General features: G+C 37.1%; 1 protein-coding gene across 2 annotated transcripts; it reads left to right on the top strand.

The window, feature by feature from the left end:
- Nucleotides 1-25,285, top strand: TWSG1 (twisted gastrulation BMP signaling modulator 1). 2 transcript variants are annotated; one of them, XM_036418595.2, is made up of 6 exons: nt 1-208; nt 710-801; nt 1,875-2,031; nt 16,563-16,662; nt 22,082-22,348; nt 25,094-25,285. In XM_036418595.2, exons 3-6 carry the CDS (start codon nt 1,909-1,911, stop codon nt 25,273-25,275), a joined length of 672 nt encoding a protein of 223 aa, XP_036274488.1. In that variant the 5' UTR covers nt 1-208; nt 710-801; nt 1,875-1,908; the 3' UTR covers nt 25,276-25,285. The 2 variants fall into 2 exon arrangements, with proteins under 2 accessions (XP_036274488.1, XP_036274487.1); XM_036418594.2 differs by lacking the exon at nt 710-801 and having other exon boundaries at nt 2-208.
- The last annotated feature ends 307 nt before the right edge of the window (nt 25,286-25,592 follow it).

Genomic DNA, 25,592 nt, shown 5'->3' with positions numbered 1-25,592 from the left:
GGGAGGAGTGCTGAGCGGGAGGCGGAGCGGGGCCTGGAGGGCGGCGGGCGGGCCTGGGCCTTTGAGGTGTCGGGAGCTCGCGGCGCTTCGCGGAGGAGCGACTGCGCGGAGGCGCGGCCCGCCTCCCTCGCACGGCCCCGCAGCGCGTCCGAGCTGGGCCGAGGCGCCGGGGAGCAGGCCAGGCAGCCTAGCGGGGCCGCGGCGCACGGTGAGCGGGAGGGGCCGGGGCTGGCGGCGGCGGCCGGAAGGGTCTGTGCCCCGAGCTCGGGCCTCCGGAGGCAGTGCCCGCGGGGGGCTTCTCGGGAGCCGGCAGGAACGGGGGCGCTCGCGCGGCCGGAGCCCCGCCTACGCGGAGGACAAAGTGGGGTCCCGCCGCCAGTGGGTGCTGGGCGGCCCTGGCGCCCCTTTCCCTGCGCCGCCGGGGCCCGCGCCCCCGGCCTGGTCCTCCGGGGGGCGCTGGGGCCGCGGGCCGCGGGCCGCCGCCACCTCCCGGCGGCACAAAGGCTGCTGTCAGCGCCGGCCCCCGCCGACCTCGCAGCTCCGATGGGGTATTGTTCTTAAAAAAGGCTAGAAGCCTCTCAGATAATGCTGCTACCTGCTCTGTAGATACCCGTGTTTACTTGAATATTTTCCCCAGGAAGATGTTGGGAGTAGGATGAAGGACAAGCGCAGATGGAAAATAAAAAAATTAAAAACCCCTTTTTGGTAGTTGTAGGATGAAAACTAGTTCTGGAAAAAAAGATCAGTTTTCAAATACCTTCCTTGGGCCCCCACTGGTGGCTCCAAAAGCCATTCCACTGGGTACGTGTTGGTAAATAAGTTAGGTAATGGGGATAGTAACGGTCTTTAAAAGAGAAAACCTGTGGCCTCAGGAGCCATCGCCAGGGCTTTCTCTTTCAAACTTGAGTCATCCCGGGTACGAAGCCTTTTTGTTTTTGTTTTAATTGTGCTTCGTAATACTCAGAAAAAAAGTTTACGGTAATTATAAAGGCCCTATAAACGCACCTTTTATCCTTGCATCAGTAGTCATTTAGTTTAATTGGTTCTATGGAAGGGGTGTTTTAACCCCCAAGAAGTTATATCTTCGCTTTTTAGAGATTTTAATAGCCACATTGGTGGTTTAACCACTGTCAGAATTTGTCCTGGTCTTTTTTTTTTTTCTTCCTTCCTTTGAAAGTGTAATAGCATCTTAATAATGGTGAAGAATCTGTGGTACCTGGGGTATAGAATCAGAAGAAGAGCTTAACATAATGCAGTTAATAATTTACTGTCCCCTTTGTTACTTGCTAAATTATTTAAGGAATGACTGTCAACTCCTTTCTTTGAGCTGCTTCCTTCTAGTTGTGTTAAGAAACAATGATATAATCATCATCATTACTAGAATTACTTACATTTAAAATCTGTTTTAATTCCAAGAATTAAAATGTTGTTAAATGTTTTAAAATTAGAATACACTATTAATAGTTTTTCTACAGGCATAAAGTTGAATAATAGGCCTAAAACTAAAGTTGAATAGTAGCAGGGTAGTTTTGAAATTAGTTATTTGCTTGTATATTCTCAAGTTACTGATGACCTATAAATACATACGTATCCTAATATGTCCACTTTAATTTACCAGTCACTGTTTCTAGGTAGTCTGAGAAATTTAAGTATTCTAAATCTTTGAAGATGGCCAACAAGACATTATTATATAAAAATTGCAGGGTGTTTTTTCATGTTGAATCTTTCATTGAATGACCTTTAAATTATCACTCGAAAGTCTTCTAACACAGGGAGTGCGGTTTATTTGTGCTGTTTTTCATTTTTGTATTTGTTTTTACCCTAGCACTTACTTTTGAATTGAAGTTTTTTGTTTGTTGTTTGTTTTGGTTTAGCTTCCTGGGAGTTGCCGATTGTCTTTGAAGAAACATGAAGTCACATTCTATTGTTATGCTTACTCTAGCCATCTTGGTGTTCCTGACATGGATCCCTGGGTCCCTGAGTTGTAACAAAGCACTGTGTGCTAGTGATGTGAGCAAATGCCTCATTCAGGTAGGACTCAGAGTATTATTATTAATATTAAAGTATATTGTATCTCTGTTGTACAATATAGAGTGTACATATAATACAGTGTATTAGGTGAGAGGTGAGGCACTGAGTTATGACAGACACAATGGTCTGGGTTTTTGCCCCCTTAGTGCACTTGCATACAAGCAAGGTTAGATTCAAGAGATTCAGTACTGAAAATAATATCCAGCTTTATAAACATGCTGTTTCAAGGTGCCAAGCACTCTGTTCAGAGGAATTGAAGGGTTTCTCTTGTATAATCTTGTTTACATAGCAAAGAGACTACATAACTATATGTAGAGGGGAAATTAGCTAATCAAATAATAGACAAATTGTACTAATGTATTAGGTGTCTATTCTATGTAAAAAAAATTACCTCCAAATGTAGCAACTTAATTACCGTATTTTTCGGACCATAAGACGCTCCGGACCATAAGATGCACCAGTTTTTAGAGAAGGGAAATGAAGAAAAAAAGATTCTGAAACAAATAGTGTCCTAAAATATTTTATGTGCATTAAAACCCAACATCACAGTCATAAACACATGTAATCAACCCTGTAAAGTAAACAGCAGCATTTAGAACCATTTTAGAGCCGGGCAAGCACACAGAGACCACACAGAGCCGGGCAAGTAAAACTTTTTTTTAAAGTATATGTGTAGGCTATATTTGGACCATAAGACGCAGGGACTTTTTCCCCCCACTTCTGGGGGGAAAAAAGTGTGTCTTATGGTCCGAAAAATACGGTAGGTAGACGTTTAATATTTCATCCGTTTCTTAGATTGGAAATCTGGAGCATTTGATCTGGGTGGTTTTGGCTTAGGGTTCCTTACAGGGTTACAAGCAAATGGTTATCTGGGATTGGAAAATCAGCTTCCAAAATACGTGATAATTTTTTAGTCATCAAAGCAAGCCTACTGATGTAGTTACCACTGTCATTTTCTCATTTCAAGAGAAAAGTGAGGTTAAGTTATTTGGCTCAGTTCATAGAGGTAAGAAGTGGCTGTAGAATGTGGATCTATGTTTGACTCCAAAGCCTCTGGCTGGTTATAACTCTTCATAAAGTTGTGTTCATTAGTGGTGAACTTCATGTCATATATAGCTGTTCTCTCTTTTCCTTCCTATTAGATCATCAGCAGAATTATGCTCTTCGTGTGTCTGTTTATTAGCCTCCCTTCTAATTATTGGCTGTTGGCTAAGAAATTCAGTAAACACACATACTAGAATTCTGTGTAAGTCTGAGTCGGCTACCTCTTGGCTATAACTCTGACATAAGAGAAATTTTGTGTGTGTATTAGAAGTAATAATCATTTGTATAGATCAGAGGCATTTTGTGCTTAATTCTAACAATTGGGTTCTTCACATTCATAGTTGAAATTCTAGGAAGCCTGGCCTTTATGTGAATGTAGTTTGCCATCATCTCAACTCTGTTTACTCTTACTTTGCATGTCAAACCAAAATATTTAATAAAAAAGTTTGTTAGTGGTTGGTTTTTAATATTTATTTATTTATTTTGCTATGAACATTTTCAAGCACAAATATTATAGAAGAGATAAGGAAATAATAAATAACAATTGCAATCAATAGTTGCAGCAATCATTAAATAATGGTTACCCTTGTTTTATTCCTATCCCCCTACCCTGTCCACTGCGGTTCTGTTTTAATATCAAGCAAATCCTGATACTATTTTGCCATAATTCTAATACCTATCTCTTAAAGATAAGAACTCTTTAACACATAGCTATTAGCAATTTTTAAATTATCAGTAATTCTTTAATATCACCTAATTTTATACATGGAAGTTTTTTTTGTTTTTTTAAAAATATATATTTTATTGATTTTTTTTACAGAGAGGAAGAGAGAGGGATAGAGAGCTAGAAACATCGATGAGAGAGAAATATGGATTAGCTGCCTCTTGCACACCCCCCACTGGGATTGTGCCCACAACCAATGTACATGCCCTTGACCGGAATCAAACCTCGGACCCTTCAGTCCACAGGCCAACACTCTATCCACTGAGCCAAACCGGTTTTGGCTATATGTGGAAGTTTTGATATGGCATGTCTGCTTAGGCTTGTGCTCACTGAAAATTTTGTAGTCTGAGCTGTGGTCAGATGCGGAATCTGTGCTCACTCCCCAGCTGTTACAATGTATTGTAGCTTCCTTGTTCATTAATAGAAATGAAGTCTCCTAACAGTTACTATTATATATTCATGGTTATGTGGAAATTCACTTAAATTCCAAATTATTTTTTGACTCTCAGAGGTCTGTAATTTCCATTAGTTCTAATAATGAAAACTAAAACATTCCCTTTTGTTATTTTTATATATAATATCCTTATTGAAACTCTAATTAATATGAGTCTGTGATTAATGTTGGCTTAGATTTTTTTAAACAGTTTTATTGAGATATATAATACTAATATTATAAATTTCACCAACTTAAATGTACAATTCAAAGAATTTTGGTGTATTCAGAGTTATGCAACCATCACAATGTAATTTTAGTGCATTTCCATCACCCTAAAAAGAAACCTCATCCCCATTATCAGTCTCGCCCCATTTCCTCTTCCCCACCTCTAGGCAACCAGTAATCTACTTTCTACATCTTCATATGCCTGTCCTATACATTTAATATGAATGGAATCATATAATACATTGCCTTTTATGTCTATCTTATGTTACTGAATATAATGCTTTCAGGATTCATGCATGCTATAGTAGGTATAAGCACTTCATTCTTTTATGGTCAAATAATTTTTTGCTGTACAGATATACCTAATTTAATTTATCCATTCATCAGCTGACGGGCATTTGGATTGTTTTTACTTGTTGGCAATGGTGAATAATGCTGTGAATATTCATGTGTAAGTCTTTATGTGGATATGTTTGTATTTCTTTTGGGTATGTACCTAGGAGTGGAATTGCTGGGTCATATTTTCTTTTGTGTGTGTTAATCTTCACCTGAGCATATTTTTCCCATTGATTTTTAGAGAGAGTGGTTGCCTGCTGCACGAACCCCGAACCGGGGCTGGGGATTGAACCTGCAACCCAGGTATGTGCCCTTGACCGGGAATCACATCTGTGACCCTTCGTTTGGCAGTCTGGTGCTCTAACCACTGAGCGGAATCTGCCAGAGCTACATTCCATTTTTTGGATGTACCACATTTTGTTTATCCATTCACCTATTAAGATTCATCTTGTTGCTTCTAGGGTTGGGCAGTTGTAAATAAAGCTTGCCTGGCTGGTGTGGCTCAGTGGTTAAACCACCTAAGAACTAGAAGGTCATGGTTCAGTTCCTGGTCAGGGCACATGCCAGGGTTGCAGGCTTGATCACCAGTGGAGGGCATGCAGGAGGCAGCTGACAATGATTCTCTCTCAGCATTGATGTTTCTGTCTCTCTCCCTCTCCTTTTCTCTTGAACCAATAAAAGACATATAAAAATAAATAGCTAAGATCTGTGCCTCATCAGTAGATGAGTGGATTTTAAAAATTTACACAATGGAATACTTCCCAACTGTAAAAAAAAAAAAAAAAAAAAAAAGGTCTCTTTCCCCATGTGACATCATGGAGGGACCTGGAGAGCATTATGCTAAGCAAAATAAGCCAGTCAGAGAGAGACAAATATCACATGATCTCAGTTATATGCGGGATCTAATGAGCAAAAATAGGTCCAGAGGCGTGAATGCTTGGCTCAGAGGGGAGGCTGGTGGAGGGGATGGGAAGAAAACACTTTCACTTGTTTTTTAATGCACTCTGTTTTCATCAAATATTTCTGAGGAAACCTACTGGAAATTTATTCTGTTACTGGTATTTATATTTCTTCCAAGATCATTTTTTCTTTTAACTTATGTCTCTGGTGTGGCAGGCCTTCCCCAATTTTTATGTAGTTGTCCATTATAGTTAAGAATGAGGCATTCAAAGCATGGTTGGGAGACTATGTGTGGGCAGGGCTGATGGACACAGGCTGGGGCAGGGAAGCCCTTCTGCTTTGTTTGATCAGCTGGTTTTATTGGTTGGGGGGGGGGGGGAGAAGCGTGGGGGAGAGTGGACAGTGTATCCCTGGTTCTTGTCTTTTGCTCCAGTGTGGATGGTAGCCTAGCTTGATAGAAACTTGAACTTGGATGCCCTCTTCCATTCCTGTTTTCTTCTGTTGAAGAACAGATTGGCTCTTGGTGTTTCATGTGCCAAGGATGATTAAGTGGGGCCCTTGGATCTCTTAAAGGCTTATGGCATCCTCTGAATTAAAAATTGTATATGTGCAGCCGAAACGGGTTTGGCTCAGTGGTAGAGCATCAGTCTGCGGACTGAAAGGTCCCGGGTTCGATTCCGGTCAAGGGCATGTACCTTGGTTGCAGGCACATCCCCGGTAGCGGGTGTGCAGGAGGCAGCTGGTCGATGTTTCTCTCTCATCGACGTTTCTAGCTCTCTATCTCTCTCCCTTCCTCTCTGTAAAAAAATCAATAAAATATGTTTTTTAAAAATTGTATTTGTGCAGTATGAAAAAGGAAGAAAGTCCACAGCTTTCAGGAGGTTCTCAAGGTGGCTGATGCTCTGAAAGATTAAGAATTGCCAGTGTGGTTCAGTTGGTTGGGGTATCATCCCATACATGGAAAAGTTGTGGGTTCCACTCCTGGTCAGGGCACATTCCTGGGTTGCAGGTTTAATCCCTGGTTGGGGCATTTCTCTCTCACATCAATGTTTCTCTGTGTGTGTGTCCCTTCCTGTCTCTCTAAAATCAATCAACATATCCTCAGGTAAGGATTGAAGAAATAAAAAAGGGTGTTAAGAATTGCTGGGGTTTTGCTTTTCATTGCACATAGTACGTTATTAAAATTCTGCTTTTACATTCAACAAAGTACAAGGCACATTGACATTTCAGATGTGATAATAGCTTCTCTCTGAACACTTACAGAACAAGAACATGTACAGAAATGAACATTGGAGAAAAGTACGTTAGGAAAGGCGATGCTGTCAGAGTTTAAAGAAAGATATTACTTCCTACATCTTAGAGGGAATTTGGTTTTCTTTTTGTTATTTTGGTTTGGTTTAAACAGCATCTGCAGTGTTGAAATGATGTACTGTGAGGATAAGCTAGACCATTCATTTATATTGAGCTCTCTGCAACTCTTGAAATAACTAAATATAAAAAAATTTCCCTGGAAGCTCATAGTTATGTAAATATTTTTACCAGCATGGCCACAAGCAGCACAGTCATTCCTGCCACTCCCACCAGTTGCTACAAATAAGGGTAGTCCCTACATAAATATTTATTTTGTGCTTTTGACAGGAAAGAAATCTAATTTTAAACATCAAGAAAGTAAAATTGTCATCATGGTGTATTTCCTTGATGATATAATAATGAGTGGTTTAGCTTTCCTATTTCGGGGGGTTGGAGGGGGGAATTAATATAGGATTTTCCTTTTAACAAAATCTTTCTTTTTTTTTCTTCTGATGTGGGAAAAGAATATAAAATTTGGATTAATATTATGCTTTTACCTCAGAAACCTCAAGACCCATTTTGTAGTAAGAACTAAAAACAAAACAAAAAAAACCCCTACTAATTGATTTGTGAGTACTTTGGGCAAGTATTTATGGTCATATTTAGGGTGATGTAAACATTATATTTAATGAAAATATTCAAACTTAGGTTCAGAGATCGTTGATGCATTATTTTAGCTCTTTACTGGTTATCTGAGTGTTTACTTAGCACTTTCATGTACTAAATTAACAGTCTGCTTTTTTATTCTAAAAACTTATTTAACTATTAAATAAATCTTAGACTTATTGAAACAAGTTGGGATATCAAAATAGTTTATTAATAATTATAGTTTTTAAATGTATTTTTGTCTTAGGTTACAAATAGAAAATAGTTCAGATAACTTAAGCACTTAATCACAGTAAACTAAAAAAAATTAACTTTCTCTTCCTTTTTCCTTAATCAGTGCTAATTAAATCCTACATTACTTTCTTGACATAATTATCTTGGTTTGTCAATAATAGTAGTAATATTTTGGTTTATAATATACAGTGTTTCCTCCTTTCTCTTACAAACATCTTTTTTCTTATAGTGTTTTTTTTTTTTTTTCATTTTACTTCCCTGCTCATTAAAGTGTGGCTCTAACTCATTTTTGTTCTCTTTTGCTTCAATTAACACCTCATAAGAATCTTTGAAATTAATTCCAAAAGTAATGAGTTAAGCCTGATGTAATTTAAGAAAAGAATAAGTCATTGTTGCCCTTCAAATGCTTAATGCAGTTAGAATAGCTGCTAAAATTTGTAAGTAGAGATAAATTTATTTTTACTGGCTGTTTCACTTGTTGAATTATTATATTAAAACAAAAATTAGGATTTCATTGGAAGATGTGGACATTTTCAAATATGAAACATGGAGAAATTTTCAAGTATAAAATAGAAAAAATAGTCAAATAATCCCCCATTAACCTATCACTCAGCTTCAACAGTGATTCACAAACAGCCAGCCCAGTCTCATCTATAGCTACCTCACCTTACCCCACTGGGATCATTGTAAAGAAATTTGTTGGGGAATTTATACAGTAAATTAAAATTTTATTACTAGTTTTATGTAAGAAATGGGCGCCATTTGACATATTTTGGAAGTTCGTGTATATACATGACCTTGTATGCTGTTTGTTTAGCTGACAGCACTACTGCTCTCAGTAGTGTTTTACTTAAGTTTATATTATTTTCAGAACAAAAGTTTACCAACCAGTTTGAACAGTATGATAATAAGATTCAGCTGAGATATTTTTGTTCAGTTTGAAAGTTTGTCTGATGATCTCCTTAAAGAATATTAATATGTCAAAATAGATTTGTTGTAACCTAGCATAATATCATTATGTTTATTCTTTTGAATAAGGGCTAATTGTTTGAAGATGTTTTGTTTTATATGTTTGCTTTTAAATACCCATTTGATCTAAGAAAATGTGTAAATAATGAGTCATTCCCAGTGGGGGCACACAGGAGGCAGTTGATCAGTGTTTCTGTCTCATTGATGTTTCTAACTCTATCCCTCTCCCTTCCTCTCTGTAAAAATCAATAAAACATATTTTAAAAAAATAAATAAACAGAGGAATATGTTTTCAGAGTTAGAACTATCTTTAGTATTGCTTTCTTTAATATCAGCTTACATTTATCCGAAACCAGTTTGGCTCAGCGGTAGAGCGTCGGTCTGTGGACTGAAAGGTCCCAGGTTCGATTCCGGTCAAGGGCATGTACATTGGTTGTGGGCACATCCCCAGTAGGGGGTGTGCAAGAGGCAGCTCATCGATGTTTCTCTCTCATCGATGTTTCTAGCTATCTCTCTCCCTTCCTCTCTGTAAAAAATAAATAAAATATATTTTAAATATATATATATATATATATATATATATATATATATATATATATTTCAGCTTACATTTAAATAGTACTTTATATTTTTTTAATTCTGGTTTATTAAAATAATAAATTTATGTACCATATTGTACCATTCTGGTTTTTCAAAGGTGAAATAAGATGTTCCCAATGCATGTTGGGGGGTGAGATTTATTGATATATAATTACATACAATTCTCTTTTTTGGTATAGAGTTCTATGATATTTGACTAACATATACTCTATACAGTCAAGAGAAGGAATATTTTCATCACTTTTAAAAGTTTCCTCAAGCTCCTCTGTGATCAAAACTGGCCCCTCCAGTGCCTCAGCGCCTGACTAGGATTTGATTTTTATCTCTATAGTTTCACTTTTTTCAGAATGTCATAAACAGAATCGTACAGTATGTAGCCTTTTGTTATTCTCTGATTTCCTTCATCTAGTGTAAGACATTCTTTAGGTTCATCAATATTATTGCATGTTTCAGGTATTTCTTTCCTTTGTATTGCTGAGTTGTAGTCTATTGTATGGCGGTACTTTAATTTGTTTATTCATTTACTGGTTGATGGACATTGGGTTGTTTTCAGTTTTTGGTGATTATGAATAAAGTTGATATATATTTTTACATATGAGTCTTTGTGTGAACATGTTTCATTTCTCTCGAGTAAATATCTATGAGAGGGATTGCTGAGTCACAAAAGCATTTTGATAGCCATTATCTCACATGGATACCAAAGTTTATAAGGGTAAACCCAACAATACCACTTCCTTTTTATGACCGACAAAATGAGACTCAGTGTTATATGCTGCAAATCAGATTCTTCCTCAATGTATTAGTTTTCATCTCTAGTCTAGAAATTGGGAAGTTCATAAGATAATTTTTTACTTCTACAATCTGGTCTTAGTCTTAGGTGAATAATAGTCCCTCTCCCCCATTTATTTTGCATAGAGGATTAAGATCTCACCAGAACCTTGAATAAGATTTTCTGTTAAAGTTGATGAAATAGTTATGTTAAGCCTTAGCCAGTTTTGCTCTGTGGTTAGAGTGTTGGCCAGAAGACTGAAAGGTCCCAGGTTCAATTCTGATCAAGGGCCTGTACCTGTTGCAGGCTCGGTACCCAGCCCCAGTTTGGGCAGATGCGGGGAAACAACCAATCAGTGTGTCTCTCTCACATCAGTGTTTCTCTGTTTCTCACCCTCCCTTCCAGTCTCTCTAAAAATCAATGGGGAAAAAAAAAAATCCTCGGGTGAAGATTAAATAAATAAGTAAAACCTCTATCTGCTGGCACTCAAAAATTTGAAATTCTATATCATATTGGAGGTTTCCCCTAATACAAATATAGTAAAATGCATTTTAAATGATTAGGCTCTGCCTCAAAACTTTACATCCTGCCAGATTTTCATCTTATATAAGCTTTTTAAGGCCTTGCTGAATTCTCTGGATACCCAGGCTGGTAATGTATAAAATTTTGTTTTCCATTTAGTATAAAATTTTTGGTTTTTTCATTATAAAATTATTGAACCATGTGATTACCCAACTTTAGGAAACATCTAGTGTAGTCTCTCACACAGAGAACTCGTGTCTGATTTCATTGTCACGTGGCTCTCACCTGGAGGAGCGGTGGTAGTGAGGGCAGCCTTGAGCCAGAAGACCCCATGCCAGAGCCCCACCTGCGTGAACTCAGGCGAATCAGTAACCCCTTCCTTCTCAGCTCCGTGAGCAACGGCGACACTTCTTCTGAGACTCGCAGACTAGGGAAGCAGGTGACACATACGGTCATTAACTGAGGTCATTAATTGAATTCCAGCTCACTGGTTCTGCAGCTCTTGACCAGTGAGACCTTCTTTACCTTTACAAACAATGATTGAACTTGGGCAATAGCAGTTCTAATGATATTCCGGTACCGAGAATGAGTTATATACCATTAATTAAACAACCTAAAGGGTTATCTAAATTTAATTGTGGGCTCATTCTCTCCAAGAAAGTAATAACAATAATTATCGAAATGCTAAATTATTAAGAAATAAGTTTCATATATCACATTCCAAAAACAGACATATGAAACCAAAACTTGGGTCAAACCTTAGCCACTTAGTAATCGAAGGATGTACAAATTTCATAACCTTGCTTGAAAAATCAAATAATAACTATCTTAGTAGGACTCTGAGATTCAAGATTCTGCATAGGAAACACTTAGCACACTGCCTGTTAGTGATAAAATAAAACCCTCTTAGGAACTTGGGGGAGGTTGTGCAGTAAATATAATAAATGGAAGCATTGAGTCAGTCTTTTTTGGACTACGGTGAACTTTGTGATCACATGTTCCATTCAACTGAGCAGTGCTCAAGTTTAGTTATAGTGAAGTTAGAAAAACATATAGTCAAATTTTCCAAATAGAAAATTCAACATCTCAACACAAGCTTTTTTTTTTTTTTTTTTTTTTTTTAATTTAGTAAATGGAAGGCTTTGAAATAATAGTGAAATGGAAGATAATGAAGTCTCTGGAAGGTAGTGAGTGGCAAAGGGTAAGAACATGGGCAAAGTGTGGAAGGGTCTGGAACTTAAGTCCTATTATGCAGCCATTAAGTTATGTTGACAGATTTTTATAATAGGGAATTGCTTTTTTTTTTTTTAAACAGGACAGTATACACTCATTATTTTCTTAGAAATTCATAGGAATTTACCAAAGCGGGAGGAATTTGAGTGTTTTTTCCTTGTATTCTAGTAAATATTTTTTAAAATATTTATAAATCAAATAAATATCTACAAAATGTTAAGGCATTACCGTTATCTTGACTCTAGCCTCTTTCTGGTTATGGAAGATTCATTTGCCCATTAGGAATTACATGTCATTGTTTATTATCACAACTAAAACAACTAGCGGAAAAGATTTCTTTTTAAGTGTCTGGAAGAAAAGATTCTGCTGAACATTTTTAAATGGAGTAATTTTTTCTGTGATGCTTGATTCATCACAGAGAATTACATTTTGAGTTGTTTTGTTTTCTTTTGTATTTCCAATACTTAGGTTCAAAGCACTTGAGAAATGTGTTTTATATTTTGAAACATTCATTCTAACCACAGTTTGTTTGCTGTCAAAAAATTAAAGTATACTTTTCCAAATATGTTTATGACCAAATATTATTCAATAGTGTGATTTTAAAAGACATGTAAATTGAATAGGAAAGATGAATTACTTGGTGAACTACATGTGACTGTTATAATTATTTACACATGGAAATGAATTGTTTCCATTTTTTCTTGACTTAATGGTCATAAAGCAAATGATTACCATATAGTTTTGCTCTCTTGATTTAAAGTTAGGTTTTTGAGATCCTAAATGTCATATGTTAAATCTGCATGGAATTTTCTCCTGAAAAGTGAGAAGTTAAATGTATTTTTGAAAACTGAAAAGCTACAAATGCTGACTAAAAGGTTGGTGTGAAGGTCTCATTTTCCTTCTTTCCCAGTCTCTGGAAAGGGATGCTGCATTCGTTATGAAGAATAGAGATTTTTAAAATATGTCCTGAGACTTATTTGCTTGTAAAATTTCTTAGTTTATGTGATTAAATTTGTTTTCTGAAAACAAATATTTTGGAGTCTTTTCTGTAGTAAGATGGAAAGATAGAAAAATATTAGCAAACATTTTACCTGGCATTTAACTAGTTTTAACAGTCATTTAATAGTGTGGTAATAAAGTTTATATTTAAGTCCTTTCCCCCATGTCTCAGCTTTCTATAGCCTCTCACTTTGTATTCTGTCAGTAAATTGTAATTATTAAGTATATCACTACTCTACATTATTCTGTTACACTGGCATGGAAAAGTAGAGACATCTATTCAGAGGGTGTGAAATAGGTTTGAATCTTGAGGGCAGAGTAATTCAGGCAAGTTCAAGCATCTTTAATTTGTTTTTATTTTTAAATTGATTTTTAGAGAGAGAGGAAAGGAGAGGGAGAGAGAGAACCATCCAGTGATAGTAAAACCTCAATCGGCTGCCTCCTGCATGCCCCCTACCTGATATGGAACCCACAGCACAGGCATGTACCCTGACCAGGAATCAAGCCAGCAGCCTTTCAGTGCATGGGATGATGCCCGAACAAGGAGCCAAAGCAACCAGGGCTCAAGCGACTTTTAGTCATAAGTTAGCAGTAACTTAGGATATCACTCCTTTCATTCCAATTTAAAACACCTCACAAATACCTGACAATGAAAGGCATAATGAATGCTTTACAAATATAGTTTTTCTAATGGAAGCTATTATTGACATTTATTTAAAAATTATTTAGCATAACATTAATTCATTTAACAGGCTACCGTTTAGAAATTGATTGATAGGGAAAGGGAGAAATGTATTCTTTGAATAAATTTGTTACTTTTCTAAATCATTTCTCCTGAGCTAAATAGATAATGTAAATGTAAGCAAATAAAATAGTGAAGGGATATTTTCTGTGTAAAATGTAAGTTAAAAATTTAAAAGAACCTTTATTTCTTGTGACAATCTTTATAATACTAAAAACCAAAAGTATCAACATCCTTAACGCTGATGGTGTTTTTTGAAAAATGTGTTTTCAGAAATGTTATCTCATTCCAAAGACAGGACAGACAGGTTTTCATGGAGAAACAAGTCACAGAGATCACTTTTGGTGGCTGTGTTTTTCTAGATTTCCAAATAAGTTTGGGCTTCTCTGAATCAGGCATCACCAGTTTTGTGATGAGGCATCGGAAATTCTCACAAAATCTCTGCCCATTTCGTCCTTCTCTTTCTCACAGGCCTAGCAAACTTACCTATAGTGAAAAACAGCCGACCCTACCGAATTCCACAGTATTAAAATGTTATAATTTGTACTTATTGTGTTTCAGATATGCATTGGCATCAAACTAATTAAATAGCTAGGATAGTACAAGTGTTGATTCTTGAAAGTGCTGTGTAATAGCTAGAGGACTTTTGGAGAAGAAATTGGGAATTACATGTCATTGTTTATTATCGGTGTGATTAAATAGCAGTGACAAAAACATGTAATTTTAGAGTGATGAAGTGACTCCAATAGTATATAAATGTTATAAGATGAATTTAATAGGGATAAATATTATGTGCTGTGTTTTAGTTCTCGTGACCCAGGAAAAGCCAAGTAGGCGATGGTGGCTACAGAATTTCCTTTTAAGTTGGGACTGTCTGGTGTTAAGGGCAAAAATTACGAAGCGAAGCTGTATTAATTAGTTTTCATGGAGTAACCACCTCAGAGTTCAGTGGTTTAAAACAGTAATCATTTCTGGAGTCTCTGTTCTGTTCCATTGACCTATATCCTGGTTCTTGTGCCAGTACCAGGCTGTTTTGTTTGTTTTTTTAATATATTTTATTGATTTTTTTTACAGAGAGGGATAGAGAGCTAGAAACATCGATGAGAGAGAATTATCGAACAGCTGCCTCCTGCACACGCCCCACTGGGGACGTGCTCACAACCAAGGCACATGCCTTTGACCAGAGTAGAGCCTGGGACCCTTCAGTCCGCAGGCCGATGCTCTATCCACTGAGCCAAACCGGTTTCGGCAAGTACCAGGCTGTTTTGATGCAATAGATTTGTAGTATAATTTAATATCTGGTATTGTAATTCCTCTAATTTTGTCATTTCTCAAGATTGCTGTGGCTATTTAGGGTCTTTTTCTATTCTATATAAATTTTTGGTGTATTTGTTTTAGTTCTGTGAAATATGCTCATGGTAATTTAAAAGGGATATATTGGAATCTGTAGATTGCTGTGGGTAATATGGACATTTTAATGACGATAATTTTTCCAACCCATGAACATGGTATATACTTTGACCTGTTTCCTTTTTCAATGTTCTGTAGTTTTCTGAGTATAGGTCTTTTACCTCCTTTGTTAAGTTTATTTCTAGGTATCTTATTTTTTTGTTGTTGTTGCAGTGGTAAATGGAGAGTGTTGGTGTTTTTAGTTTCTCTGAAAGTTCATTATTGGTATACTAGAGGCTCAGTGTATGAAATTCATGCACTCAGTAGGGGGAGAGTCCCTCAGCCCAGCAGGTGCCCTCTCGCAGTCCAGGAGCCCTCGGGGGATATCCAACTGATGGTTTAGGCCCGAAACAGGCCTATGCCAGGAGTCAGACATCCCACCACCACTGCACTCGCCAGCCATGAGCCAGCTCAGGGCTTCTGGCTGAGCAGCGCTCCCCATATGGGAACACACTGACCACCAGGGGGAAGCTCCTGCATCGAGTGTCTGCCCCTGGTAGTCAGTGGGTGTCAAAGCAATTTGGGTGGGTGTCATCAATTTGGTCAATTTGCATATTAGCCTTTTATTATATAGGATAAAAATGCCATTGATTTCAGGATGTTAAATTTGTATCCAGCTACTTTGCTAAATTATTTATTAAATTTGATAGTTTTTTTGGTGGAGTCTTTAGGGTTTTCTATATATAATATCATATCATCTGTGGATAATAACAGTTTTGCTTCCTGCTTTCCAATTTGAATGTGTTTTATTTATTTTTTCTGCTTGCTGTGGCTAGAACTTCCAGCACTGTGTAGAATAAGAGTGGTGAAAACAGGCATCCCTGTCTTGTAAATGTTCTTAAGAGAAATGCTCTTAGTTTTTGCCCAGTGAAGTATGATGACTGTAGGTTTTTCATATGTGACCTTTATTATGTTAAGGTATGTATATTCTCTCTATTCCCACTTTACTGAGAGTTTTTATCAAAAATGGGTGCTGGGTGTGAGAACTGAAGTTTTGTTTGAAAACAGAAACATTTTTTCCATGAACTGAGGTATGAATGTACAATGAGGTATCACTTCACACCTGCCAGAATGGCTCCCACCAATAAATCAACAAATGACAAGTGCTGGCGAGGATGTGGAGATAAGAGAACCCCAGTACACTGCTGGTGGGAATGCAGACTGATGTAGCCATTGTGCCTCACCGACCAGGCATTCTGATGATTCTCTCTCATCATTGATGTCTCTACCTCTCTCTCCCTTTCTTCTTCTTTCTTCTTTCTTTTTAATGTATTTTTTTAAAATTATATGAAGAGTAAATTATAAATGCAAATTTATTTATTTTTTTACTGCAAATAATCAACAATTTTAAATATGGTTATTTGGAATTTTAAGTTTGAACGTCTGTTTCTAGGAGCTCTGCCAGTGCCGGCCTGGAGAAGGAAATTGCTCCTGCTGCAAGGAGTGCATGCTGTGTCTCGGGACCCTCTGGGACGAGTGCTGTGATTGTGTGGGTAAGTTCACATGAAGTAAAGTTTCTTAATATTTCTTATCTGAGAGTCCTGACTGCAAGCGATTTTAAAGAATATAAATGTATAGATGCGGATGTGAATAAGATATAATAGATAGCCCTTGCTGGTGTGTGGTTCAGTTGGTTGAGCATCCGTCCCATGCACCAAAAGGCCAGAGCACATGCCCAGGTTGCAGGCTCAATCTCCAGTGAGGGGCTTGCAGGAGGCAGCCAAACTGTGTTTCTCTCTCACATCGATGTTTCTCTCTGCCTCTCCCTCTCTCTCTCTCAAATCAGTAAAAACATTAAAAAAAAACATATTAAGTATAAGAACATTTTATATTTGCTTTATTAGATGGTATTTACATATAGGGTGGGGCAAAAATAAGTTTATAGTTGTGAGTACATAGAGTTTATTCTTGTATTATTTTTTATTATTTACCATGTGAACAACTGTAAACCTACTTTGCCTTACCCTGTTTATCTGTATTTTTATAGAAAATGCTCTTAGAGGAAGTTTTAAAAAGTGCTTATCCTTAGGAAGTAGGAGTGGAGGAAAAACAGGATTTTTTTTTTACTTTTTAATTTTTTTACACTGTTGAATTTTTTGTAAGAAGCATGTCTTATAGTTGTAAATAAAGAATAAGTACTTAGCATAATAAAAATATATAGATTATCTTCCTTTATATAAGATTTCACTAAAAGATTCTTTAGAAACTAAAATCTGTTTTTAAGGTTTTCTGAGCAACAGTCTACATAGTGTATTAAATAAAAAATAGCAAGTTGCAAAAGTGTTTATGGAATGCTGTCATTTGTAGTTTGGTTGTTTTAGAAAATTGTGTGTGTGTGTGTGTGTGTGTGTGTGTGTGTGTGTGTGTGTTAACTATTGCACAGTGGTAACGTGCCATTCAGCTTCTAGGAAAGGAGGTCTGTAATTCTTCTACTGAGTAAGAATAGTGATACATGCTCATATCTCTACAATTTTAGAAACAACTTGTATTTTTCTGGGCTAGTTACCATTAAAATAATTATTGTCCTTTAAGGATTGGATACCAATTTTGAGTGAGTTTATAATATAACTTAATCTTTCATTTTAAATTCAGTTAATCTTTCTATTTTCTAGGATAAAATGTAGATATTTCAGTTTCTTTGTACAGCAATACTCTTTTCCTTGTAGGCACTTCTCTTCCAGTTTAGGCTTTTTTGATGTCCTATGCAAACCTGTGGCCACTCCTCCCGTCTCAGTTGAAACACTCCCCACACTTTTCCTGGGTGGTGCACAGACCTCTGAAAGGACCCAGATTAGAGAACAGCCTCACCTTCCTGTCTAACTCTGGACTTTTAGCTCAGACGTTGTCTACCAAGCTTTGTCCTCCAACTGCCTTGTACAAGAAAATTAGTTTCTCTTTTCTGACTTCGCCTTAAGGCAAGAGTGACCACTATCGCTCGTTTTCATCCCTGCCATCCATGGATTTCGGAACCTAGATCTCCACCACAGGTTTTTTGGTTGTTTTGGTTTTGTTGGTTTTGTTTTGGTGGAAAATGGGGACATCTGTAATAATGTAAACAGTAAAAATCAAGTTAAAAGAGAGAGAAAAAAATAGTGTCAGAATTCTGTGTACTGAAAGGATTTGAAATGCTTGCCTTGTCAACTGTTGCCATCTGTTTCCCAATTTTTTGGCCTCCCTGACAGTCATATGCAGAGCCACTTTCTTGAAACTTTTTAGTATAATTAGTATTTAAATTTTTTTGTTGTGAGAAAATGCCACAAAGTGACAAACTATTTCAAGAAAATGATCATAAAAAGAAAGGAGAGCTCCAAAAATAAACTCTAGTTAAAGAAAAGACCTGTTATAGTGATAAACTTCAGGATAACGGTGAGATGCTTCTCAGAAAGGTTTCATTAACTGATTTAAACTATGGTGGTTAGCAACTCTCCACAGAATTTGACCCTTTGTACATAATGAATATGGACAACTAAAGAATCTACAGAAATTTTAAAGGATGACTCCTCCCTCCAGTAGGATAGTCCCCATGAAAAAATACAGAACTTGAGAGTGCTGTAGGCAGGAAATGGAGGGTCCCACAGAAAACTGTTACCTGGCAAGCATTTGCTTCATGCTTATAGGTGTTTTTTGTTGTTATTGTTTTTAAATATATTTTATTGATTTTTTTATAGAGAGGAAGGGAGAAGGATAGAGAGTTAGAAACATTGATCACCTGCCTTCTGCACACCTCCTACTGGGAATGTAACTGCAACCGACTCTGTGACCGAAATCAAACCTGGGACCCTTCAGTCTACAGACCGATGCCCTATTCACTGAACCAAACCAGCTAGGGCCATGCTTATAGGTTTTAATGCAGTGTATTGAGAGTTAAATTAGAAATTTTTTTTTATCTAAGTTTATTAAGTGCACAAAACTCCAAAACAGTGTTTTGTTTTGTTTTTAATGCAATGAAATCTGTAATGACCACAGGAGTTTCTTTAAAGTCTCAGTAGCCCTAGCTGGTGTTGCTCAGTGGATAGAGCGTCAGCCTGTGGACTGAAGGGTCCCAAGTTTGATTCTGATCAAGGGCACACGCCCAGGTTGTGGGCTTGATCCCCAGTGTGGGATGTGCAGGAGGCAGCCAATCAATGATTCTCTCTCATCATTGATGTTTCTATCTCTCTTTCCCTCTCCCTCTCTGAAATCAATAAAGATATATTTAAAAAAATAAAGTCTCAGTAGATGTTGAGTTTAATTCTTCTGTTGAACTAAGTTGTTTGCCTTTTTATCTCTGATTACTGAATTTCATTAATTATAGAATCTGAAAGAAGAATATACCATGTACATTTATATAAACAAACATTCTGAGTATTATTCAAATTATTATCAGAGAAGTGCACATGAACTCAGGCTGCATCATAATCTTGGCTCTAGTCCTAGATTGTATAACATTGGACAAACCGTTTAATTAATGGGGCATATTTCCTCCTTTATGATCAAAGGAGTCATATTTGATCATTTAATCCATGACTCTGTCACACAACCTAAGTCATAAAAGTTCAGGCATATTGAAAGATTTTACAAAGAGCATGCACACAACCTTGTAATCCTCAGTTCTGGCATGTTCCTTAAACTATAAACATGTGGAAAACACGTGAGATGGTTTTTTCTTCTAAGTTTATAAAATATAGGAATTTATAAATTTCATCTAACTTTTCAAACTTTTAATCTGGGAAAGAAGAAAAACTCCACTTTTGACCTAATAGATGCTAAATAAGAATAAAACATAATTTAGTCTTTAAAAGTATAATATTGTCTCAGTTTTGCATTGGTTCCCAATATGATTCTTGGTCAGGGTTCATGCCAGGGTTGCAGGCTTCATCTGTAGTGGGGGAGTGCAGGAGGTAGCTGATAGATGTTTTGCACTCAGTTCGATTTTTATCTCTCCCTCTCTTTTATCTCTCCCTTCCTCTTTCTTTAAAAATCAATTTAAAAAAATATTTTTAGCCAAAACCAGTTTGGCTCAGTGGTAGAGCATCAGTCTGCGGACTGAAAGGTCCCAGGTTCAATTCCGGTCAAGGGCATGTACATTGGTTGTGGGCACATCCCCAGTAGGGGTGTGCAAGAGGCAGCTGGTCGATGTTTCTCTCTCATCGACGTTTCTAGCTCTCTATCCCTCTCTCCTCCTCTCTGTAAAAAAATCAATAAAATATATTAAAAAACATATATATTTAAAACAATATAATATTCACAAAAAGAAGTCCAGAAAACTCTGTTCAATGTTATTGCTACATTACACAACCTACCCCAAAACATAGTGGGTAATAATAATAATAATAATAATAATAACAACAACAACAACAACAACAACTTAATTAGCTCCCGAACCTGCATTTTGGGTATGGTTCTTTGGGGTAGCTCTTTTCTACTACACATAGTGTCAGCTGGGACAACTCGAAAGCAGGGTTTGATTAAACAGCTCTCTCTTTTATAAACAAGATTCCTCTAAAAAGTTTCTATGGTCACCATTTCTTATTCTTTTCTGCCATTTTCTCTTTTTAAAAATACTTTTTACAAGAAGTTATTTTGAGATAATTTCAAATGTAGGAAAAAATTGCCAGAAGGATAAAAGGACTCTCCCCCTCAGCCTGATTCCCCAGTTATTAACATTAATGAATTTGCTCCATGACTTAGTACCCCTGACTCTCTCCCTTTCCCTGCACACACACACGAATACACATTTATGGGTACACACCCTCATGATCATTCATCTCTTTTGAAAGTTTGGAAAGCAGGCTTGACAGATTATGTCCCATCATTACTAAATACTCCAACAACAAGGATATTCTCCTATGTAACTAGCATATAACCCTCCCAATCACAAACCCCACTTATATTTTGCCAACCGTTTCAACAGTATCTCTTGTTCCTTTCTGGTCCAGGATTTTATTTATTTAGTTGTCCTGTCTCTTCAGACTCATTCAACTGAAACAACCATGGTGGTTTAATGGCTACAGACTTTGTTTCGTAGGATGATCCTCAGTTTTGATCCACCTAATGTTGACTGATGATCATACTTAAGTCACACATTCTTGGCAGCAGTGTCACTGAAATGAAACTTTGCAGGACATTAAGGGACACCCAACATCAAACTATCCTATAACTGACGATGCTAACCTTCATCTCCTGGTTACACTATTGGCTGCCAGATTTTTCCACATTCATTAACCCCTTTGTAATGGATTAGTATTTTGTAGAGAGTTTTCCAAGAGTACATCAATATGTTCCTCATCAAGCCTCCACCCACTGGTCTTACCATCTATTGACAACTACCATCTGAATCATATACTTCTGTGATGGTCGCCAGGATTTTCTATTTCCTTCAGACCTTCTGCACTTATCAGTTGGCACTCAAGTAAAAGGAAGAGCTTTCCATTCTCCTCCATGTCCTCATTCACGTATTTATAATTCAAAGACTCATCAATTTCTGTTTTATTCCCAAAGTGTTAATCCATTTCTGTCTTTACTTATTTTAGTGGTAATATATCGATTTGGCCAGTGGGGTAGCCCCTTTTGGTTGCCTCCTATGTATTTTAACACATCCCACCCTTCTTTACTTTCTGGCATGCAAAGGGCCATTTTGTACTTTCCAGGATCTATCCCTAGAATCATTCTCTTCTCCAAGGACTTCTGGCTCCTCTTAGTGGAGGATGGGTTCTTAGAAAATAGTGTGGACACTCTGTGTGCTTGATGCTCGTGATGTTCATCTCTTCAAGTCCCTCTCAACAGCACAAAAGCTAGAGAAATAACTATAATACTGTATGTCACATAATTTTAATATATTGGGGCTTCGATTCCAGGGTAATTAGCAAGTTCATGACATTACAATTAGTGAAAAGAGTAAACTGATTATCCTCTTTGCCCTCGCACCCCCAGGTATGTGTAATCCTCGAAATTACAGCGACACGCCTCCCACTTCGAAGAGCACAGTGGAGGAGCTTCATGAGCCGATCCCCTCTCTCTTCCGGGCGCTCACCGAGGGAGACACGCAGTTGAACTGGAACATCGTTTCCTTCCCTGTTGCCGAAGAACTGTCACATCATGAGAATCTGGTTTCATTTTTAGAGACTGTAAACCAGCCACACCACCAAAATGTGTCCGTTCCCAGCAATAATGTCCACGCACCTTATACCAGTGACAAAGGTAATTATGGCCAACAGTTGACTTTTTCTGTCCTGCCCCCTCACTTTCTCTGTGGTCTGTGAAGCCTATATTAAGGTTATCTGTTTAAGGTAGCTTTTTGGTTTTGAGTTTGTATACTCTTAACTAAACTCTGGATTTTAACAACCCCACATCCCTGAGTAGATAAGGAGGCATGTCAAGCATATTGTCACAAGTCCTTCATACTCGCAGTGGTAGAGACTATAATAGGAGATAGATACATGGTCCTAATTTTGATATGTGTGTTAGATTTTCATTGTTTTTTTCATCAGATAGTAACAGAGCTGCTTGGTTACTACAGTATTGCTCACCATCTGGTAACATTCGAACTGTCCTTAGAAATCAGGTTTTCATGATAGCCTTGGTACCACAAATGATGCCAGGTTAGCAGCTAAATTTCCAGGTATAAATTAACCACATCCAGTTCTTCGTGAGTAATATTGGTCAGAAGGGAAACGAAAGGAAAGAATGACATATACAACTTTGAGAAACATATTGAAGAACATTTGTTAGGATAGGTCATACTTTTATTTTGGAATGCAAAAGGCATGTAACTTTTAAAATCCATGATATTTTCAAATAAAAAAAAGTTTTACAGTTTTATTGTGGAAGAAGAAGGCAAATATGAGAATTGCAGTCATTTCTCAAACTATGAGGTGAAATTATGCATAAACAGTATAATTTGTACTCTTTTTTTTGTGTGTGTGTGCACCTTCCATTTCAATCCTACCTGTCTAAAATAGTATGAACTTTGGCCATTGATAGTAAAGGCAAAACAGCTGTTGTTAATCATACACAAAGTAAGAATTTTTATTTCCTTCCACGTTGAAGTACTCCATAAGACAAATTCTTATGGAAGATGTCATAAATGAATGGAATGTGTCTTGCTACCATTTTTCCCATGATTATAATGTAAATAATCAACATAATTGATACTAAATAATAATCATAAAATTGTCCCAAAGATTATTTCAATTCATGAAATATAATCAGGAAGGTTATTATCCTTCAAGACAGAGCTCATGTTTCTCCTCTGTGACACCTTCCCTAGATGCCCCTCCCCACAGGTAGAGATAGCCACTTCCTACTCCTCCCAAATTTTAGTTTGATTTGTTGTCTGTAACTTATAGATCTAACAATTTCTACTTAGTTCCTTGAATTCTCTGATTACTCTTTGATTCCCCTCATAGCTATTCCCTAGAAGATACTCAATAAATAATAGTAGAATAAGTAACGAAGTGAGTTTGGGAGGTACCAATCACTTGGGGATTTAAATGTTCCCCCACCCGCCTGGCTCACTGGTGACCCCTGTAGTTTGCCTGGCATAGAGCTCTGCCAATCCCCTCAGTTTCCCTGTTTAACCAGACCCCATCCTCTATCCACTGCAGCGGACTCGCCTCACTCCATCCCTGTGCACACTACTCTCATCTCTTGTGACTTTCCTTATTTTGTTACGTGGTAGCTTTGCTTTTAATTCTTCCTAACACAAGTCCAGCTTTTTGCTATTAAGCCTTCCCTTATTATTCAGACCCCTAGTGGTTTATCTGTTCTTTAAATGGCTCTGTGAAATAACTTAGCCTTTAGTCATATACTCTGTCAATGGTTTGTATTGTCCTGTATGTATGTATGTATGTATTTATTTGTTTGTTTGTTTCAGATAAATAAATCCTGCGAGCTAGGTAGTCATATGGGGTTAACCACCAGGAGAACTTAAACAATCATAAGTGGTTGCTTGGAAAGTAGGACTAGAAAATGTTAATAGTAAGAAAAGTATTTTCTCTTTTTTTTCACTCTGCAATTCAACTTTTTTTTTAATCAAAATCAGAATATGCACAACACATACAACAAGCAATTACTAAAGCTACAGTGACGAAGTTCAATCCTTACATTCAGCAAGTTTAAATCCATTTTTACATTTTTAAAACCTTATAACTGAAAATATTGCTTACTGCTAGAACTTGCTCAAATGCTATTGCTGATTGTACAAGTCACTGATTATGTCAATACAACAAAGATAACCACCTTTTTGAGGATTGCAATGTGCCAGACATTTAGTGGGGAAATACACACAACTAAACAAAACTCACACAACAAACATCTGAGAATCTGGACACTACATATCAGTGTTTTGAAGTATTTCATTAATATCTAAGACAAGTGTATCAAAACCTTGGCATGATTTAATTTCAAGTCAGTTTTGGTTTTACTAACATCAGAAAGTTAAGACTACACCGCCAATGCCCAGTCTGCTTAATTTAACTTAAGAGTTTAATAGCTAATGCTGGATTGTACCAAACATTGCTACTCATTCATGATCATTTGAATTAAGTTTGTTTTATTTTATTATGAATTCTCTGTATAACTTCAGAACAGTATTTCTCAAACCTCTTTTAGTTGAAAAATTCTCTCATAGGAAATCTTATCAGAAATGTCCAGTTTAATAGGCACATGTTGTTAAGCCCAGTAATCTAACTTTCAGATCAAAGTCTGAAACCTAATAAAGTGTCTAAGTAAGCCCTTTGCGTTCTTCAGCTGGGGTGAGAGAGATTGGCTTCCTTCTCCATGTAGTTAGCGAATGAGATCTTTTTTCCTATACTTCATCTGTTGTTCTGTGCAGACTAGCAATAAGAGAACTAAGATTAAATAACTGTCAATAATATCCAGCAAAGTACAAAAGCATTTTATTTCTTATTTCTTGCTCTAAAATCTTAATTTTTTATTTTTCAGAACACATGTGTACTGTGGTTTATTTTGATGACTGCATGTCCATACATCAATGTAAGATATCCTGCGAGTCCATGGGGGCATCCAAATACCGCTGGTTCCATAACGCCTGCTGCGAGTGTATTGGTCCAGAATGCATTGACTATGGTAGTAAAACTGTCAAATGTATGAACTGCATGTTTTAAAGAAAGCAAAGAGGTGAAAACCAAAGCAATCGAGTCAAAAAGGAAGGTACGAAAAGCTCTTCACCAATGTCTGCTGGTTGCATCAGAATGCCAGCAGGTTAAGAAGATGTGAAGAATTCGGACTGAGTTGCTTTTAGAGTACGTCAAATTCGGCAATGTTTTAAATTGGGATAACTGCTCATAGTGATTTACTGTCCACCAGCAATAGGCCCTTTCTCCTGTTTGTTTCCCTTTAGAATACTGGGGATTCTAAAGGGAAACGAACATAAAGATACACGCTCAGCTTTGGTCACGTGAGAAGCAGTTGCACGGAGAAT

This window comes from Pipistrellus kuhlii, unplaced genomic scaffold (genome assembly GCF_014108245.1).
Source record: "Pipistrellus kuhlii isolate mPipKuh1 unplaced genomic scaffold, mPipKuh1.p scaffold_m20_p_6, whole genome shotgun sequence".
Lineage (NCBI taxonomy): Eukaryota > Metazoa > Chordata > Mammalia > Chiroptera > Vespertilionidae > Pipistrellus > Pipistrellus kuhlii.
This window is presented reverse-complemented; position numbering and strand designations above follow the sequence as displayed.

Bases quoted from the DNA above. Each gene is read 5' to 3' on its own strand.
- TWSG1 (XM_036418595.2), top strand. From the start codon at position 1,909: ATGAAGTCACATTCTATTGTTATGCTTACTCTAGCCATCTTGGTGTTC. The intron at 2,032-16,562 runs GTAGGACTCAGA...GTCTGTTTCTAG, and splicing joins TGAGCAAATGCCTCATTCAG to GAGCTCTGCCAGTGCCGGCC. The intron at 16,663-22,081 runs GTAAGTTCACAT...TCGCACCCCCAG, and splicing joins CGAGTGCTGTGATTGTGTGG to GTATGTGTAATCCTCGAAAT.